Here is a 21,871-nt window from a genome sequence, read left to right as displayed (position 1 = left end):
CTCAAATCCAACGTCACCTCCTCCTCAAAATATCCCTTGTACCCCCTCAGCTAGTCACACCCTCTCTGCCCCTGAATTCCCACAGGTTCTCCCTTACCTCATTCAGGTCTCAGATCAAATGTCACTTCAAATGAGTGCCTTCTCCTAAAGTTACCAACTGGTTATAATTGTCTATCAGGCCATCCTGACTTACCTTCTTGACAGCACTTACCATTACCTAAAATTATTTGTTCTTTTCTTTCACTTATTTATTTACTTCTTGTCTGTCTCCCCACTAGAATGTAAGATCTATGAGAGCAGGGACCCTGCCTGTCTTGTTCTTCATATTTCCCCACTCTTCCCTATCTGACATCAAAAAAATTCAGTAAATATCTGCCAAAAGCATGAATGACTCTGTAACCCTTATGATTATGGTTATCTATGTACAAATCTTTCTCTAGCTATATTCCAAACTCCTTGTGGACTAGGCCAAAGTCTGGCTAATCTATTTGTTTGTATTATCCAGAAATCCTTGCACAACTAAAGCAAATAATAGTTAACTACTAATTAATTAATGAGTGATCTCTCCAAGAGGTACTGCCCTGAACCAGGCCAACTCAGAACTCCATATTCTCCAGAAACCAGGGCAAACAGGAACCTCCTTCGATGCCCTCTCCATGACAGACCTTGTTCCAATCCGCCTCCTCCAGTGAGCTTCCAAAGGCTAGTTTCTTCACTTTCCTTTAGCCAATAACCGATGGTTATCTATCTCTAATATCTCACAATCCTACCCTTTTCCCTTCTATCTCCAGACAACGAAGCTCTCCCAGGGCCCTGTTTCTTCGGAGTACCCCACATCTCCAATCAGTCCAGGAACTCATCAGGCTCTAGAGAACGAGGGGATGTTCCAAAGAAATGTTTAAGGAAGACTGGCTCTCTCACCTTTTCTTTTATACCTCGTTTTTCCAAAAGAGGCCCAGTTTCAGAGACTGGCTTTGAAACTCTTCGGGATCCTAAGCTTTCGTCCCATGTAGTCCGCCGCGCCCAAACCCCTTTGGGGTGCCCCCACCCTTGCCTCGAACCTTTTCAACTTCTCTTACAGGAAGACCCCAGGCCAGAGACGATGACCTCCCAGGAAGCAAATGGTCCTCAAACACCATGAGGCGGCCCTATCCCCCCCACTTTCTGTCGGGCAGCCGCCTCCGGCCTGGGGCCGTCTCGAGCGGCCCTTAAGCCTCGGCCTCTGGCTGAGCCCTACCCTCCGACACCCCCCCACACACCACTCACCTGAAGCGGCCCCCGCAGTGCTGGCATTGCTCGCCCACCCAGCCGGCGGGGCAGACGCACTGGCCAGTGCCAGGATTGCAGCGGCCGCCGTTGACACAGGGCCGGTCGCATTCCTTGGCCTCTGCTGAGGCTGAGCCCGACACCGCCGTCGCTGCCGCCGCGGCCTCAGCCGCCCAGGGAAGCAGCAGCAGCGGCGGGAGCAGCAGCAACAGCAGCAGCCGCCGCCGCCGCCGCCGTGGGAGGCGCAGCCGGGTCCCCAGCCCTGGCCTCCCAGCCCTGGTCGCGTCCCAGTCCCGGCACCGCCTGCTGTTCCTGCTCCCGGGCGCTGGCGTCGCCACCGTCCTCCTCCTCAGCCTCGCCTCAGTCGCCGCCGCCGCCGCCACCATCTTCCCGGGGCTGAGACGGTGCCCCACGAACACATATACATACACACACACACACACACACACACACACACAAAAACACACTCACACACACACAAACGCGCGCGCGCGCGCACACCACAGGGCACAACCGGCTCTCCTTCCCCTGGCCGTGCGGGGCGGGGCTGTGCGGACGGTGGCTCGGGCGGTCAATCCTGAGGGCGGGGCGGGAGCTGCGCTGGACGAGGGGTCGGCGCATGCGTGCGTGGGCGGGGCACGCGGCCCTGGAGGCAGACCTCTAACGCGGATCCTGGGATAAGGCGAGGCCTTTCCGACCTCTAACGAAGCGCCCTAGTGCTCTAGTTTTATCCCTTAGCCCGGCGAGGCAGACCCTGCGTAGCGGTCCTGAAGCACCCTTTTCCCGTTCGCTGCCTCGGATCCGGTCCCTCTGCTAACCAAGCCAGCAGAGTTGAGCGCTGCGGTCCCGAAGACCCCGGCGCCGGTCATCGCTCTACCCCAACTCTCGCTGCGGGGCAGAAAGGGCCTAGGAGTCAGCGTCGTGGTGTGAGGCTAAGTGCGGTACTGTAGCAGTGCTGCCTTTGAGCTTCTGCTTTGTCCTCTGTAGTATAGGGTTAACGAAGTAACACCTGTGTTAACCTAGCGCATTGGCTATGCTCAATAAATGCCTAGAACTGAAGACACAGTGCGCCTCCCTTGATACAGGCTGATTAAGTAGCAGACCAGACCACACACCTTTAATCCTGTACAGGAAGTTTGAGGTTACCTTGCTCCCCGCTATTTGCCCTCCAATCATCTCTGAAGAAAGGGCAGCATAAAATTAGGAACTGGAGCATCCCCCCTCTCCCCCCCTCATACACAGTTCTGCTCCTGGAGCCCTTCTTGTCAGGTAATTTGTTACTTTGGTGCCCCCCAGTGAAACATGCCTCCTGGCAGTACAACCTTGTGTGGTCCCTGACCCTGGAATCTGGACAGACCTGTGACTCGATTTAACTGAAGAAGAATGTGGGGCAAGTGATGATGTGCCAGTTCCAGTTCTGAGCCTTTAAGAACAACCTAGCAATCTTGATTTTGAGCTCTTGATAGTCCTGAGCTGCAGCTGCTCTTCCACCTTGCTGCAGAGAGACCACATGGAGGAAAAGTAGGAACCCAGTTATCACCAAGAACTGAGAACCCAGACACAAGAACCTGGTGGACCCATCCCAGCTGAGGGACAAAGTCACTGAGGGAAGAAGCCATTGTTTCAGCCATCTCAGCCGTTCCACATTGTGTAGAACAGAGAGAAGTCTTTCCTACTATGCCTTATCCAAAATCCTGAGAAATTATAAACTGGCTGCTGTTTTAAGCCTCCAAGTTTTAGAGAGGTTTGTTACTCACCAATAGATAACCAGAACATTGACATAAGCCTTGTGGTGGGATGAATATTCCCATGGCAGCTATCTCATAGTTTGGGCACCTTGCAGTCCGTGGGAAACAAAGAAAGGCCCTCATGTACCTGTGAAGCTTCTCTTCACAGAGCACAGAATTCTAAAATTCTACGATGTACCTCATACCCAGGTCCTGACCTTCTTCATTCTGCATCCCCTTAAGCCTGCTGAAGCTGAACTGCACAACAGCCAGCTCTCCACCCACACATCCCTCCTATTCCTACGTGAAACCCGTTGTTCAGCCTAGGCCCTAGCACTGGCATTCTGGTTTGCAGGTTATGTTTTGCTACAGTTTCCTACATGGCGATGTGCAGGATGAGACAGGAAAATGGAAGACATGGCCCTACCATGGGACAGGCTGACATGGAGCCATGCCCTGGCCTCAGGAGGCACTGCTCCTCCAGGCCAGAAGTGGAACCAGCCTATTCCACCACTCCCCAGAGCAAAACTGAGCTCAGGCTGTGAAGTTTCACGTGACTTTACCAACACCTGAGGTTAACAGGAAATGGCTCGCATCTACACAGCAGCAGTATGGCTGCTCTCCAAAGCTCTCAAAACTTGCTGCAGCAAACATTCTTTTTCTTACTTCTTTAACCTACTCCCTTCTCTGATTCTTTTTCCTTAGCCTTCAAACATGCTCAAATTATCTTGTCCTTAAAAAACAAAATCTTTTCTTGTGACGGGAAGTATTGATATTTTCTTTCTCCTTTACTGTTGTTGTCAGAGTCCACTACACTTTCTGTTTCTGTATGGTGCATTAAAGATGGCTACAAATTCTTTTACACTATTTATGTGGGGAGGTGGGGACTAATCCCCCCACTCCTCGAATCTGTGGTGGCTTTAATGATTTGTTTAACCAGTAGACTATGATGGAAGTGATGTGTTGAGACTTTTGAGTCTAGGTCATAGGAAGTTTTGCAGCTTCCTCCTGAGTGTCTTGGAACACTTGCACTGGGGAAATCCAGCTGCCTTAAAAGAAGTCTAGCTACTCTAAGACTGCCATGCTGTGAGGAAGCCAGCCCACAGCCATTCAAGTCTTCCAAGTTGAGGCCCCAGACATTCATGAAGCAGAGGGGTATCACCTCTGCTGAACCCACCCCAAATTACAGGTATACGAGCAAAATAAATAAGTGTACTTTTTAAGGCACTAAATTTGTTACACAGCAATAGATTACCAGAATACTGTGTAACTTGCTTCCACCAAGAACAAGTCTTGTGAGGTAAACTTGATTAAGAATTGATCAAGAATGGCTGTATAATTATGTATACAAATATCATGTATAGCTAGTCATCTGTATATAATACTAAGTGGGTTCTGGTATAATATCCAGTCACTCCTTATGAAAGGGATCACTGCAGCTCTGGAAGCACTTCTGTTGGACTGCTTATTCCTTATCACCAAGGTACTGTGGCTGTTCTACCTGAAATCCCATGCCACCTGTTTCTCCACTAGTCCTTATCAAAGCAGCCACCTCCAGGTCCCAGAAACATTAATGCCAACAGCAAAGAATTCTTAGCCTTTGATCTGGAATTGTTCTAAGTCCAGACTCTAAATAACATAGTTCTTACTAACAGCATGGCCAGGGACATTTGCTACTAAGATGGTTTGAAGTTGCCTCTGCCGGTTTTTTGGTTTTTTGTTTTTTTCACTCAAGAAAAGCATTCTCTCCGTGTGGCCCTTCTGCTCTCTCTGATTTCATGTCATCATTTTCTATATCTTTACTTGCATTATAACATTGTCTCCAGGTCATGGACATGGATGAATTTTTATATTTTTTTATGCATGCAGTGTCTTAGGTCTGTTTCCCTAGGAGCAGACCCTGAAACAGGATTTGAGTGCATAATTCATTGGGAGAGTACTCTTAGGAGAAAGGCAATAAAGGAAGCAGGAGAGGGCAGGGAAGGTAGCTGATAAGATGTGGTCTTATTTGGAGCTTCAGCCTGATCTTATGGAGAGCTCTGGAGCATGAATTGTACCATAGAGTTGATCCCACCTTGAGGCAAAAGGGCCAGGATTTAGCAGCCATCACTCACAGTAGTAAGAAGGATCCAGTAAAGGAAATTTGGGAGGGGTACCAGCAGTTTACTACATACAACGAATATTTATTGAGCACTATATAGCAAGGATGAATGCTTCCCTGGTAAGATCTATCTGATCAGCTGTCTGACCTTCCCTAAGCATCAAAAGACCTTTCTCTGAACTGTTTGAAACATCAACATATTTTAGTATGCCAAAGGTCTTCTTATGCTTTTAGTATACATGAAATGAAGTAATTCCCTGATTACATGTGTCAGGATCTCACCTAACAGGTAAGGTACTATATTGCCTGTGAAAAAGGCTGATCCTGAAACTTTGGAACAATCACAACTGGGAGGGTTCTATGTAGGAATGAAGCTTATTGGGTTGCAGCTCCCATGTGAGGGATAGGTTAACTTACAAACATAAGATCCCAATACTCTTTGGCAGGCTCTAAGGGAAAGTATTTAGGGATCCTGGACCTGGGAATGCAGAATTAGCCCCCTGAGCTATGGCAGAGCCCCTATGGCCTCCATAGACAAGCCTCACAAATATAGGAAGTGACCTTTACATCAGCTCAAGGGACAAAACCCAGTCTTGGGAAGACATAACCAATTTAAAGGCAGAGGACTTGAAATTTCTATTGGATGAGCTGGATGCATGCCCCTTTCTCCAAATTTCTATGATAGAAAACTAAAAGCCTTCTCCTGTACATAGATTAGATGTTATGAAAACAATAATAACATTAAAAGACAACTGGCCTTGCTAAATAGTACACCCATGAAGAATGACTTCAAATTAGAGCTTCCCAAATTAAAGCCATTTTTCCCCAATTTTATTGAGATATGATTAACATACAGCATTGTATAAGTTTAAGGTATACAGCATAATGATTTGACTTCCATACATCATGAAATGATTATCACAATAAATTTAGTGAACATCTATCATCTCATACAGATATAAAATTAAAGAAATAGAAAAATATTTTTCCTTATAATAAGAACTCTTAGGATTTACCCTCTTAACAATTTTCATATAACATACAAGAGAGTTTATTATATTAATCATGATGTATATTGCATCCCAGCACTTATTTATCTTATACCTGGAAGTTTGTACCTTTTGACCACCTTCATCCAATTCCCCCACCCCACAACCTCCACCTCTGATAACCACAAATCTGATCTCTTTTTCTGTAAGTGTGTTTATTTGTTTGTTTGTTTTTCAAGTATAATTGACCCACAACACTGTTAGCTCCTAGCGTACAACATAGTGCTCAGTATTTCTTTTTTTTTTCTCCAGCTTTATTGGGATAGAATTGACATATAACATCATGTAAGTTTAAGGTGTACAACATGTTGATTTGATACACTTATATTGCAAAATTATTACCACCATAGTATTAGCTAACACCTCCATCCCATCACATAATTACCATTTCTTTTTTTGTTGGTGAGAACATCTAAGATTTCCTCTCTTAGCAACTTTCAAGTATATAACTCAGTATCATTAGCTATAACATAGCGATCAGTATTTCTATACCTTCTAAAATGATCACCATGATGTCTAGTTACCATCTGTCACCATAAAGATATTACATTATTATTGACTGTATTCCCCACACTGTACATTTCATACCTGTGACATTTATTTAGTAACTGGAAGTTTGTCCCTCTTAATCTCCCTCATCTATTTCTTTCATCCTCCCACCCCACACCCGAAGCCATCCTTTTTGATTAAAACTTCTCAGAATTATGGGTAACAGCCTGTATTAGTTTTCTGTGAGTGTTGTAACAAATTACCAAAATCTTGGTGGCATAAAACAACAAGAATTTATTCTCTCACAGTTCTGGGTTTCAGCAGGGCTGCATTCCCTCTGGAGACTTCAGGGGAGAATGCTTCCTTGACTGTTCTAGCTTCTGCTGGCTGTTGGCATTCCTTGTCCTCCGTGGCTTGTGACCACATCACTCCAATCTTTGTCATCACATTGCCTTCTCCTCTGTGTTGTCTTCTTCTGTGCGTATCTCTCTTATAAGAACACTTGTCGGGCTTCCCTGGTAGCACAGTGGTTAAAAATCCACCTGCCAATGCAGGATGCAGGGGACACGGGTCCGAACACTGGTCCGGGAAGATCCCACATGCCGTGGAGCAACTAAGCCCATGAGCCACAACTACTGAGCCTGCGCTCTAGAGCCCGTGAGCCACAACTACTGAAGCCCACATGCCACAACTACTGAAGCCCATGCGCCTAGAGCCAATGCTCTGCAACAAGAGAAGCCACCACAATGAGAAGCCTGCGCACCACAACAAAGAGTAGCCCCTGCTCCACTGCAACTAAAGAAAGCCCGCACAGCAAGGAAGACCCAACGCAGCAAAAAGTAAATAAATAAATAAATAAAAATAAAGTTCCCTTAAAAAAAAAAGAACACTTGTCATTAGACTTAGGGCCCACCTGGGTAATCTAGGATGACCTCTTCATCTCAAGATCCTTAATTAATTTCATCTACAAAGACCCTTTTCCAATTATGGTAACATTCACGGGTTCTTGGGTAAGGATGTGGACAGATCTTTTGCGGTACCACTGTTCAGCCCACTACACAACCCTATACATGAAGTCAACTCATTCAATTTATTCATTTATGCAACTAATACTCATTGAATGGCTACTATGTACCAGAGATTGACCTAGGCTCTGGGAAGGCAGCAGTGAAAAAGCATATGAAAGAAAATCCCTGCTCTTCCTCACGTCCATTAGAATGGCTACTATCAAACAAATAAACAAACAAACAAAATCCAGAATAACAAAAGGCAAGAATGTGGAGAAATTGGAATCACCGTGCACTGTTAGTGGGAGTGTAAAATTGTACAGCCACTGTGGTAAATGGTTTGGCAGTTCCTGGAAACATTAAAAATAGAATTACCGTATGATCCAACAATATCACTTGTGTATATATATATATATATATATATATATTCAAAATAATTGAAAGCAGGCTCTTGAAGAGATATTTGCATACCCATGTTCATTGCAACATTATTCACATTAGCCAAGAGGTGGAAGCAGCCCAAGCATCTATCAATGGATGAATGGATGAACAAAATGTGGTAAATAGATACAATAGAATAGTATTCAGCCTTAAAAAGGAAAGAGAGAGCTGCTGGGGTCGGGGCGTCATGCGGAGGGGTGAGCGCAAGGGTGCCGAGGGGCCGCGGCCGGGGTCCCCTGTGCCCGTGGGCAAGGCCTCGCTGGAGGAGCCGCTGGACGGCGCGGCCGCGGGCCGAGCGAGCGAGCCGGCCGCTGGCCGCCGCAGCACCGAGTCAGAGGTCTACGACGACGGCACCAACACCTTCTTCTGGCAGGCCCACACCCTGAGCGTGCTCTTCATCCTCACCTGCGTGCTGGGCTACGTGACACTGCTGGAAGAGACACCGCGGGACACGGCCTACAACACCAAGAGTTCCCTGACCGGGGATCAAGCCCGCGCTCCCTGCAGTGGAAGTGTGGAGTCTTAACCAGTAGACCTAACCACTGGACCGCCAGGGAAGTCCCAATGACTTTTTAGATAGAACACCAAAAGCATGATGCATAGAAGAAAAAACTGATAAGTCGGACTTGATTAAAATTAAAAACTTCTGCTCTGCAAAACATAACAAAGAAAAGACAAGCCACAGGCTGGTGGGAAATGTTTGCCAAATACGCGTCTGATGAAGTATTGTGTTCACTGTGCAGAGAGCTCTTGAAGCTCAGCGGGAGGAAAACCAGCAGCACAGTTCCAAGCCGGGCAGAAGGTCTGGACGGACACCAAAGAGGACACAAGTGCGTGAAAGGACGCGCTCAGCGCCATGCATCAGCTTGGAGACCCCACTACACACCTGCTCAAGTGGCCAGGATTGAAAACACGGCAACAGCGGGCGCTGGCGAGGACTGAGCAACAGGAACTCTCATCCATCACCGGCAGGAACATGAATGGGGCAGCCGCTTTGGAAGATGGTTGGAGACTCCCTCAGAGAACTAAACAGAATCCAGCAGCTGTGCGCCTTGGTATTTACCCAGAGGAGCTGAAAACTTAAGTCCACACCCAAACAGGGACGTTTGTAGCGGCTTTGTTCACAATCACCAAAACTCGGAAGCCACCGAAATGTCCTTAGTGGGTGAATGGGTAAACAAACTGGTACCTTCATGCAATGGAATATCATTAAGTAATAAACAGAAAAGAGCTATCAAGCCATGGAGACAGAGACGAAGCTTAAATGCATATTGTTGAGGGAAAGAAGCCAGCCTGAAAAGGCTACATACTGTATGAGTCCAACGCTGTGACATTCTGGAAAAGGCAAAAACTATGTGATGGTAAGAAGATCAGTGGTTTCCGGGGCAGGGGGAGAATGAATGGATGGAGTGTGAGATTTTTTTAGGCTCTTGAAACTGTTCTGTTGATATTGTAATGGTGAATGCAGGACGCTGTGTGTTTGTCAAAACCCATAGGACTGAACAACACAAAGAGTAAACCTAAGTATGCAAATTTTAAAGATCATTTAGGGGCTTCCCTGGTGGTGCAGTGGTTAAGAATCCTTCTGCCAATGCAGGGGACACGGGTTTGAGCCCTGGTCCGGGAAGATCCCACATGCCACGGAGCAACTAAGCCCGTGCGCCACAACTTCTGAGCCTGCGCTCTAGAGCCCGCGAGCCACAACTACTGAAGCCCGCGCGCCTAGAACTCGTGCCCTGCAGCAAGAGAAGCCACTGCAATGAGAAGCCCACGCACCACAATGAAGAGTAGCCCCCACTCGCCGCAACTAGAGAAAGCGTTCGTGCAGCAACGAAGACCCAACGCAGCCAAAAATAAATAAATTAAAAAAAAAAAAAGTCGTTTAAGAGGTGGAGGACCCCAGGAAGGAATGCAGACTGTGACAGGAGAACCTACAAAAGGTGCTGACCTGAGTCACTTTGGAAACGAGTGGGGTCTGTAGGCCTGAAGGCAAGGGACGTGCACGCAGCACTGGGCTCTCATGGTGAAGTTGTTTCCCGTGGGGCATGAGTCAACAGCCGTGTCCCTGCTGTACACGTGCGCTGGGATTGAACAGGAAAGTACACGGATGGTGGGGGCCGGGATTCTCACCCCGGAGGAGTGGGAGGTTACAGGCGACCAAGGGGAGAATGATCTTGGATAACAGATGCTGGTTGGAGACGTCAGTGAGAACTCACGTTCGTTTAACGTAGAGACAGGTGGTTACACACAGGAATATTTGTAACGTGTGTGTATGCAAGGTTGGCACACACGTATCTTGTTGCTCTGTCAGCCGAGAGGGCCCAGAGGCAAGGAGTACACGGGCCCCAGATCTTGGTTCCTAAGAGCATTCGTTCTCCAGCAAAGGAACCAGGCTCCCTGGACAAATGGCCGATTCCAGGGCTGCGACAGGGAACCCCCAAGATGGGCCTGGAGCGTCTTCTAGCACCAGAAAGGAGGGAGGTGCTCAGAAACAAGAATACAAACCTCCACAAAGATGGGGCGTGTCAAAGCAGTACAGGAGCCGAATGAAAGCTCCTTGTGGCCAAAGCTGGAACAGTGTGAGCACCGATATCAATCAAGTATTGAATTATAACCCAGCGTGTAACGTAGGCACCCACAACTCTGGGCTGATGTAGGAAATGACCGAACACATTAGTGAATCGGGGAGCAGAGACAAACCTCCTGCACAGAAGGTTTCCCATCAGGTTGCGGAGCTGCTCCCTGCCAGCTGTGCGGGGCGGGGGGGGGGGGCTCCCTCCCGAAGGCGAGGTGTGGAGGGGACCCGACAGACACACCTCTGCCTGGGGGTCAGGGTCGGCACCAACAATCAGAATCGTGTTGATGGTGTGTACCCTTGATATGATGTGAAGATGGTCCTTAACATCTGTGATCTCACTTCCAAAAATCCTACAGCCCTGATCTAATCATAAACAGCCCTGATCTAATAAAAAAGACAGCCTTCATTAAGGGGCATTCCACAAAATACCTGGCCGGTGTTCCTCAAAACTGTCCAGGTCATCAGAACAGGGCCAGTCTGAGAACCTGCCACAGGCCAGAGGAGCCTAAGGAGACTTGAGGACTGTCATGTGGAGCCCTGGATGGGGTCCTGGAATAGGAAAAGGACTTTAGGTAGAAAGTAAAGAAATCTGAAAGAAAAAACTGTGGACTTCAGTTACTGGATCAGTCTTGGTTCACTGACTGTGACAGCTGTCCCACGCTCACGGAGTGTGGGAAATTCTGTACTGTCTTTGTAACTTTTCTGTTCTAAAATTAAAAGATTATTTTAAAGTGTAAAAAAAAAAAAAAGGAAAGAAATTTTGACACATGCTATAACATGGATGAACCTTAGAAACATTATGCTAAGTGAACAAAAAGATAAATACTGTATGATTCTACTTACATGAGGTAACTGGGAGGAGGGGAAAGTGGGCAGTGGTTGTTTAATGGATATAGAGTTTGAGTTTTGCAAGATGAAAAAGTTCTGGACATCAGTTGTACAACAATGTGAATATGCTTAACACTACTGAACTGTGCACTTACAGATGGTTAAGATGGTAAATTTTATTATATGTGTTTTTTTTAACCACAACAATTTAAAAATTGTGTTAAAAAATCCCTGCCTTCATAGAACTAATTAGACACACACACACACACACACACACACACACACACACACATTTTTTTTTTTTTTTTGGTGCACCACTCGGCTTGAGGGATCTGAGTTCCCTAACCAGGTATTGAACCCCAGCCCTGACAGTGAAAGTGCCGAGTCCTAACCACTGGAACACCAGGGAATTTCCTCTTCTGACTTCTTACACTATAGATTAGTTTTGCCAGTTTTTTACTTTATGTAAATGGAATGCTACAGTATGGACGCTTTTGTGACTGGCTTTCACTTAGCATTATGTTTGTGAGATTCATCCATATTGTTGTATCTAGTAGGTCATTTATTTTCATTTATCTACTATGAACAGTCTAGGAATCTAGCACAGGTCACTTGGTGAACATACGTACACCTTTCTGTTGGGTATATACCAGAGATATACTGATAAATGTTTAACAACCAGCTTGCTAGGGGGAAAAAAAGCTTTCATGTGTAGCATTTGTTGATTCCTACAGTGTAAATACTCCCGTCATGACCTATTTCAAGCTACCAACATGATGTCACTGAATGTGGGGCTAGGAAGGTGGTGCACAGAATCTGCTCCCACAAGCCAGTGGGAATCAGCTCCAGCACTGTGAATGCCTGGGAGGCCTACCAAGAAACAGACAGATGCCAAAACAGAATTAGTTCAAGAGACTTATTAGGAGAAACATCTGTGAAGGATAAAGAGAAAGGAAGCAGGAAAAGGCAGGAAGAGGAATCAGACTGGAATAAAAAACTGACAGCTGTGAAGGAAAGGGGGAAACCAGGACTGGTTAAGAAGAGTCTCAGACTGCAGTGCAGTTCCAAGAAAGGCTTGTCCAGGCCAAAGGTGAGTGTTGGAGCCAAAGTTTCCTGTTGGAGTGGCCCTGAATTTCACAGGAAGAGGCCTACATTAGCACAAATGTGGTGGTGGAGCCAGACTGGCAGCCGTTGGGCTGCCAGTCAGTTACACTCCACACAGCAGGAGATCTGACCATTGTATTTTCATGATCTCCACAACTGACAATATTCCTTCGTGCCACCTCCCTGGAGATGAGTGGGATGGCTTCTCAATCAGTGTCTTCTCTACACTTACTTTTCACAAGTTAGATGCACAACCCTGACTTGGCTGACTTGTTTGGAAGCTGGACTGGCCACTTTAGACTGAATAAGCCCCAGGTTTCTTGGGTAATTCACTGAAAGAGAGGGATTCTAGAAGAAGACATTCTAGGATTTCCTCCTAATAAGGGCAGATAAGTGTTCTAGTTATTAATTAAAGTAATAGGAGTTGACCATACTATATTCCTAACGGATGGTTTGTACCTTACTGATTACTTAAGGAAAGAATAGAAAAATGGAGTAGCTAGTCAGAAATAGAAGCTGGAAAAGACCTTATAATCCAAGTTATAGTTAGCTATTGAACTAAAAGCAATGTGGTACTTTTAAAAAATGTCCACAAATTCTTTGATACTCCCTTTATCTTTATAAGTTGAAGTTTAATTCCTCTCCTAGAATGTAGGCCAGGTTTTAGTGACTCACTTCTAACAAATAGAATGTGGTAGAATGCAACCATACAAAGAATAGTCAGTCTCTCTCTCTCTCTCCCCACCATCCCACTTCTTTTCCTCTCTCTTCACTTGCTTTGGAAAAAGCCAGTCATCATATCATGAGGCCACTCAAACAGCCTGTGGAGAGGCCCGGGTGGTGAGGAACTGAGGCCTCCCATCAAGAGCCAGCACAAACTTGCCAGATACCTGTGTGAGCCAACATGGAAGTGGATCTTTTAGTCCCCATCAAGTCTTCAGATGATGGAAGCCCTGGCCAACATCTTAACTGACCTCTTGAAAGACCCTAAACCAGGATTGCCTAGTCAAGCTGCCCTCAAATTTCTGACCCACAGGAACCATGAGGATAGTAAATTGTTCTTGTAAGCCACTGAATTTGGGGGTAATTTATCTCATGGCAATAAATAACTTATACAGGCAACAAGAGTTTGGAAGTCCCCCTGCATACAACCAATGCCATAACAGAAGATATTAGCATTGAGACAACATGGCAAATCCATGGAAGATGTCCATTTCCTCATTTCCTGCTTTGGCTCAGAGAGAAGCCGTCTCCTCTCCGAGCTGACTCCCATCAAAGTCCACTGTCCTGGTGCCACTAGAAACACCATCTCTATTTCTAGAGCTCGCCCAAGGCCATAATACAGATTATTGCCAGGGTTGTGATCAAGGCCTCTGTTGCCTATGCAGGGGTCCAAGTTTCATGTTGCTGCTAAGCCACTGGCACCAGCTCCCATCATCTGAGAAGCCACTGGCAGTAATGCAGAATTCCTAACAGCGAAGTGGTTCTTGCATTCACTTGTACTGTGACTGTGGCAGGAACCTCAAGGTGGGTGAGGAGCGGCAGGTAACCCTGTATACAGAGCCAGCTGACCAAAAGCCTGGCCTGTGACTAGAGGTATTGCCCAGATTGCAGTGTTTACCAAATTAAACAGGCTAAAGCCAGATCAGCATATAAAAAGTGGCTCAAGGAACAGAGAGAGTTTAGCTATGAACCCCAGCAAGTCAGGGCCAAGGGTATGGATTATGGACAAGATTCAAAGAAGACAGAAAAAAAGCAGACCTGCAGGATGTCCATGGGGCAGCTTTGAAGCCTCTGCCTAAGGCCATGGTCTGGGCTTCCCCACCTGCAGGGCTGGCTTGAAACCATCAGGGCCCTTCTTCCATATACATTTCAAGGGAGTCTAAAGGTTTTTTTTCATGTGGGAAAAACTCCCCACAGAGTTGCCTGGGTTCAGACTTTGTCTCATGCTGGCAAGGAAGCTTGAACATTTTATATTAACTTAGGTTCCCTCAGAAGAAAGCCCTGAGGCGAGTATTCAAGGTTACTGTGGGAGGTAATCCTAGGAAGCTGGTAGGGGAGTGGGGAAGTGAGACATGGAAGGGAAGGGAAGTCAACACAGGGTGCTTTACCAAACCAGTTTCTGGTTTCAAGGGAAACTCTGGGAAATGGTGTAGGACACAAACCCCAGGGAGGCAACAGGACTGGCGTATTTGGGGGTATTTATACACCAACTCCAGTCAGCCATTGTTGAGAGCTGCTAGGGGAAGAGGTGTCAATTACTGTGGTGACCAAAACAGAGTTGCAGATATTGGTCGATCAATCTTTTTTTGTTTATTGATCATTTAGGTGAATTGTGCGTTCATATCCTTTGCCCATTTTTCTATTGGTTTATAGTTTTATTATTGATTGATATATTTAGATACTAATCTTTTCTTCATTATATGTGTGACAAATACCATTTTCTAGATTTTTGTTCAAATTTTCACTTTCTTTATGGTATCACTCAATAAAGAGTCCTTATTTTTAGCGTAGATTAATTTATCAATTTTTATAGTCTGTGCTTTTTGAGTCTTGTTTAAGAAATCCTTTCCTGGGTCTTCCCTGGTGGTCCAGTGGTTAAGACTCTGCGGTCCCAATGCAGGGGGCCCAGGTTCAGTCCCTGGTCAGGAAACTAGATCCCGCATGCCGCAACTAAAGATCTTGCATGCCGCAACTATGACCCAACACAGCCAAATAAATAAATAAATATATATTTTTAAAATCCTTTCCTTTCTTGAAGTTACAAAGATGATAATTTGCCAGGCATTTTTTGCTTTTTACAGATAGTCTTTAACATACCTGGAAAGTATTTATATGATGATGCAATATTTAATTTTTAGAGATTCAATATTTAATTTTTATCATGGAAAACATCAAACATACACAAAAATGGAATAGTACGATGAACCCAGTACCCAGCCTCAACAATTATTAACTTGTTTTAGTTGATCACTGCTGTGCAGCAAATTATGCCCCAAACTAGCAAATTAAACCAATAATAAACATTTTTATCTCACACAATTTCTGTGGGTCAGGGTTTCAGGAGTGACTTAACTGGATGGTTCTGGCTCAGGCTCTGTCATGAGGCTGCAAATGGTTGGCCTGGGCTACAGTCATCTGAAGCCTTAACTGAGGCTAAAGGATCTATTTCGAGGTGGCTCATACCTATGGCTGGTAAGGTGTTAGCAGGAGGCACCAGTTTCTTGTGGCCTGGGCCTCTCCTAGAGCTGCTGGTGTGTCATCATGGCATGGTGGCTGGCTTCCCCCAGAATGAATGATCCGAGAGACAGCAAGGTGGAAGTTGCAATGCTTTTATAATGTAGTCTTGGAAGACATACAAGATCACTTCTACTACATTGTATTCATTAGAAATGAGTCACTAAGTCCCATCCACATCCAAGGTGGGGGGTGGGAGGGGTTAGGTTCTACCTTTTGAAGAGAGGAATATCGAAAAGTTACTGGACATTTTTAAAACCAGCACATAACTCATGGTTAATCTTGTTTCAGCTATGCCTTTATCCACTTTCCTTTACCAACTGGATTATTATGAAGAAAATCCCAGGTATCATATCATTTCATGTATAAGGACCTTAGTATGATTTTCTGAAAGGTAAGTCCAGAAGAATCATAATGACTATAACATTATCTCACAAAAAGTTAACAATATGACAATAATTGCTTAGTATCACCCAACAGCCAGTTAGCATTTCAAACTTCCCTGATTTAGGGACTTCCCTGGTGGTGTGATGGTTAAGAATCCATCTGCCAATGCAGGGGACACGAGTTCAAGCCCTGGTCGGGGAAGATCCTACATGCTGTGGAGCAGCTAAGCCCGTGCACCACAATTACTAAGCCTCCGCTCTAGAGCCCATGAGCCACAACTACTGAGCCCGCGTGCTGCAACTACTGAAGCCTGCGTGCCTAGAGCATGTACTCTGCAACAGGAGAAGCCACCACAATGAGAAGCCCGCGCACCCCAACAGAGAGTAGCCCCTGCTCGCCGCAACTAGAGAAAGCCCACACACAGCAATGAAGACCCAATGCAGCCAAAAATTAATTAATTAATTAATTAAAAGAAACTTCCCTGATTTATTTTGCCCTTCTCCCCTGCCCCTCTCCCTTTACACAGTTTGTATCAGACACCTCTGTGCATAACTCCAGATCCTCTGGGGATCACCTGTCTCTTAATTCAGCAGTTGTTGCCTAGATCAGTTCTGCACAGCCCTGCACAGTTCAACACACAGGTGCAGCCCAGAACCTGCTCCTGGCTTCTCTTTAATGCTGCAGTGTGGGCTACTGTGGAAATCTGCTTGGCACCCAGGCATGCACAACCCAGAAGTGCCAAGGACTTAACCACTCTTTGAGGTAAACTTTGACCAATGGAGAATGAGAACCAATGAACAACTGTTTCCCTTTCATCCCCAGAGCAACAGTCCTAAGACACAGTACATGCAGCCTCTTAGGAGGTCTACAGGATTAAGGAATCACCTTTAGTGGTGGCCATCTTGATCATGCTTTCTTGTGTTGGATTTCCCTGTTTCCTTGTTTCACTTAGCATCCCTCACTCCTGCTCCCTGAGGTCACACTGCTAAATAAAGTGTGTTGGCACAGACAGAGGAATGGATAAAGAAGATATGGTACATATATACAATGGAATATTACTCAGCCATAAAAAAGAATGAAATAATGCCATTTGCAGAAACATGGATGGACCTAGAGATTGTCATACTGAGTGAAGTAAGTCAGAGAAGGACAAATATATGATATCCCTTATATGTGGAATCTAAAAAAATGTTACAAATGAACTTATTTACAAAATAGAAATAGAATCACAGATGTAAGAAAAAAACTTATGGTTACCAGGGGGGAATGAAGGGTGGGAGGGATAAATTGGGAGATTGGGATTGACATATACACTGTACTATGTATAAAATAGATAACTAATAAGGACCTACTGTTTGGCACAGGGAACTCTACTCAATACTCTGTAATGACCTATATGGTAAAAGAATCTAAAAAAGAGTGGATATATATATATGTATAACTGATTCACTTTGCTGGACAGCAGAAACTAACACAATGTTTTAAATCAACTATACTCAAATAAAAAGAATTTTTTTAAAATAAATTTAGTTAGTTAGTTAGTTTTGGCTACATTGGGTCTCCGTTTCTGCATGCAGGATTTCTCTCGTTGCGGTGAGCAGGGGCCACTCCCCGTTGCAGTGCACGGGCTTTTCATTACAGTGGCTTCTCTTGTGGAGCACGGGCTCTAGGCATGCAGGCTTCAGTAGTTGCAGCACGTGGGCTCACAAGTTGTGGCTCATGGGCTCTAGAGTGCAGGCTCAGTAGTTGTGGCACATGGGCTTAGCTGCTCCACAGCATGTGGGATCTTCCTGGACCAGGGCTCGAATCCGTGTCCCCCGCATTGGCAGGTGGATTCTTAACCACTGCACCACCAGAGAAGTCCCTCCAATAAAACTTAAAAAAAAATTGAAGCAGAAAGAGGGACGCACACAAAGGGACCCATGACTGAGACAGAAGAGCTGGTTCCTTCCAGTTGTGGTCGAAGAAATTCGCCTGCCATATCAGTAAACAAAGGATGTTGCGTCCATCTAGCCATCAGCCACTAAAGCCACCCTGAATGTTCACCCTGAGGGGATTCAGTATGGAAAAAAACAGGATACTGGCCCTAGATAGTTAAGGTGCATATCAAAGGAATGATTTCAATGAGCCCAGACTCTTGCATGTTCCCATACAAAGTGCTAAATTCATTAACTCGAGATATCTGGTTTTCTTTAATTAAGAGTAAACTATTGATGGTGACTACCTGGTTTTTCTTACAAAAACTCCTATAATCCTGGCTCCTCACTTACCTCTTTGGAAACATCCCTCAGAGCTGAGAGGCTGCCTCCCAGGCTTAGGTCCTCAGTGTGTCTGCTGAAGAAAACATAATTCACAGCTTAAAAAAAAAAAATCTATGTGTTTGCACATAGATTTTTTTTAAATTATTTAATTAATTAATTTTTGGCTGCATTGGATCTTTGTTGCTGCATGCGGGCTTTCTCTAGTTGTGGCAAGACGAGGCTACTCTTCCTTGAGGTGTGCAGGCTTCTCATTGCAGTGGCTTCTCTTGTTGTGGAGCACCAGCTCTAGGCATGCGGGCTCAGTAGTTGTGGCACTCAGGCTCAGTAGTTGTGGCTCGGGGACTCTAGAGCACAGGCTCTGTAGTTGTGGTGCACAGGCTTAGTTGCTCCGCAGCATGTGGGATCTTCCCGGACCAGGGCTCAGACCCTTGTACTCTGTATTGGCAGGCGGATTCTTAACCATTGCACCACCGGGGAAGTCCTGCACATAGCTATTTTAAAAATCAGGTTATGCTTTCTGGGGGACCCAGACTAAGACATAATTGGTTCCAAATAAGGTCCACCCTTTGCATTTGACTGGTCTGACTTTTAGCTCTCTAATCTACAGGTTTCATGCCCTTCCATTTCTTATCTCTTGAACTTATTTGGTTATCGTAATAAATCATATTGTTTGTTCTGATGAGTTTACCACATTCTAGATTTTGCTGATCTCTCTTGCTATGGTGTTGTTTATCATGTTCCTCTGTTTCCTATGCTTCCTAAACTGATAGTTAGATCTAGAAGCTTGATCAGATCAGATTCTGGTTTCATTTTTTGGCAAGAATACTTCATGGGTAGTATTACATACTTCCTGTTTTATCACATCAGTAGACATAACGTCTGTTTGTCTCTTTTTGTGATTTTAAGATTAATCAGTAAATTCTTTTCTCCCCCCCCCCCAACACTGCATAGCATGTGGGATCTTAGTTCCCCGACCAGGGATCAAACCCGCATCCCCAGCATTGGGAGCTCGGAGTCTTAACAGCTGGACCACCATGGAAGTCCCAATCAGTACATTCAAGGGTAGTCACTCTAATCCATCCATTATAAACTCCCCACCAGTCTTTCACCTAATGATTTTAACAGCCAAAATGAATCATACCATAGAACTGTACTGTCCAATACAATAGCAACTAGCTACATGTGGCTATTTAAATTGAATGAAAACTGAATAAAATTAAAACTTCAGTTCCTTAGTCACACTAGCCCCATTTTAAGTGCTCAGTAGCTACAGAGGCTACTGTATTGAACAATGCAAATATAGAGTATTTCCATCATCCAGAAAGCTATATTAGACAGAACTAGCCTAGAGTCATTATTTCATTTTAATTATAATATATATAATTTCTAATATTTCATTCTATCATCCTTTATGCATTTGTTAACTGTGACTGTTCTATAAAGAATAATATTCCTCCATCAACTATTTAGTTATTCTGAGGTATAGTTTGTACAGTAGAAGTATGATAAGTGCTTATGAGCCTTTGTTTACCAGTATTCAGACCAATGAAATAATTCCCTGGCATCCTCCAAAGCTGATCAAAGCATTTTGTTGTTCTATTGTTTTGAATATCATTATGAACTCATGTGCAACATGTCTGATGTCTTTCAGTTCATTATAATCACTCTTCTTTTTGATTCTCAAATTGTCCCATATAGTAAGTCAGCTCCTACAGTAGTATTTAAAGTCTGCCCCCCCCGCGCCCCCCATCCCTACCCCAAGCCAAGCGAGGCTTGTGGGATCTTAGTTCCCTAACCAGGGATTGAACCCAGGCCACGGCAGTGAAAGTGCACCGAGTCCCAACCACTGGACCACCAGGGAATTCCCTAAAGGTTTTACATTTCTAATGCAAGATGTTTCAGGTCATCTTGTACATTTTCTGCCCTAGACATGGAATCATTTTTTCAAATAGTCCTGGTCCCTTTTAGAGAAAAACAGTATTTAGAGATCACAATCTAGGGGCTAGGGGTACTCATTCCTAGAGACATGGCTGTTTTTGTTTTTAGTATACAGAGCTAGAAAAATTTTGTTTGTGTTTTTAAAGAAAATTCATCTTAAGTTCATGTCGATTTCCAAGTTCAAATTTAGGGCAACAAGGTTTCACAAAATTTTGATTCTATGTTTGTATCTCTGAAAAGAGATACAGGAGAAATTCTGTTCTGAGAATCTTGATTCCTAATGTTATCAACACAAGTACTCATTTTCTTTGTCCTATAATACCTATAATAATTTCTGATTGAGCTGTGTCCATAATGTACTGATTGTTAAATATCTTGAATATCACCCTTACCTTATGACCTTCAAATTCTGTGAGTTAATTATTCTCTCCCTGAATTTCCTCATTTGGGGGGAACTGCTATTTTCCTACCCGTGATTTAGTAAACCTGTCAGCCAAGGAACTTGGCCTCCCCTTCTACAGGATTGGAAAAGAATCCCAGGTCATGAGGGAGTTAACACCACATGTGTGAACTTTGGCCAGTGTAAGAAAAGAGACAGGAGAGAACCAGGAAATAATCTTTCTTTTTCACCCCTCACTGGAACATTCCAAGACATGGCGGGTTTGCATAACTTTTAAAGAAGACTCCTGTGTTACTAAGCAACCAGGTATGTTTTCTTGACGCTTTGGTGAGCCCAGCAATAGACCACCTTGCATTTGCTTTCTTTCCTTCCCCTATTTCTATCTTTTGTTGCTCTGGGATTGTACCTCCCATTAAGGCCCCACTACGAAACCTTTGCCTCCTGCTCTGTTCCTTAGGGAATCCAGGCAAAGACAATTTCCCAGGATCTTTTCCTTTAGAACAGTGAAGAGCAGTGCTGGGAATTTAGGTTTTTAATAAGCACTCAATTGAGTCTTACGATCAGGCAAGTATGGCTGACAATACCTTAAATCATCCTAAGGCCTCAGATCTCACATCAACAGGAAATGACCTGCTAAAGCTGTACAGAATTCAGAAGGGGATCCATTCCAGAAACCTTTTAGATATGGCCATGGAGGACAGCACAGAGAGTAGCCAGGAGGCAGTGAGATGGACTGACCAAGGAACATTGTCAGCTGTCAAAGCAAAGAACACTTGTATCAATTGTAGGTAGTCATTTATTTGGGAGGTAAAGGAGAATACTGGTAGAAGTGTAAGGAAGTGACACAGGAAAAGTAAGAGAACAAATATAGGGTGTATTATAATGCCAGTTACCATTGTGTACAATTAGATCTTAATCCCACGGTAAACTCTGGGAGCCACTGTAGGACATGCACCACAGTGTTTTTCCACTACAAAGAGTAAGGGAGCTGAAGTGTTTGTACATCAACTCCTGTCATCCATTGGTTGAGAGCAGCTCCCAGTAAGGGAAAAACATTA

General features: G+C 44.8%; 1 protein-coding gene across 2 annotated transcripts in view; it reads right to left on the bottom strand.

Moving 5' to 3' along the window:
• ATRN (attractin) overlaps positions 1-1,794 on the bottom strand; it is a 174,364-nt gene extending 172,570 nt beyond the window's left edge. For both annotated transcript variants that reach the window (XM_060122197.1, XM_060122198.1), the window contains exon 1: positions 1,267-1,794. In XM_060122197.1, coding sequence (XP_059978180.1) covers positions 1,267-1,652 — 386 coding nt within the window. In that variant the 5' untranslated portion in view covers positions 1,653-1,794. The remainder of the gene's footprint in view (positions 1-1,266) is intronic.
• Between the last annotated feature and the right edge of the window lie 20,077 nt (positions 1,795-21,871).

This window comes from Lagenorhynchus albirostris, chromosome 15 (genome assembly GCF_949774975.1).
Source record: "Lagenorhynchus albirostris chromosome 15, mLagAlb1.1, whole genome shotgun sequence".
Taxonomy (NCBI): Eukaryota; Metazoa; Chordata; class Mammalia; order Artiodactyla; family Delphinidae; genus Lagenorhynchus; species Lagenorhynchus albirostris.
The sequence above is the reverse complement of the archived record's forward strand: the minus strand, read 5'-3'. Positions and strand labels throughout refer to the sequence as shown.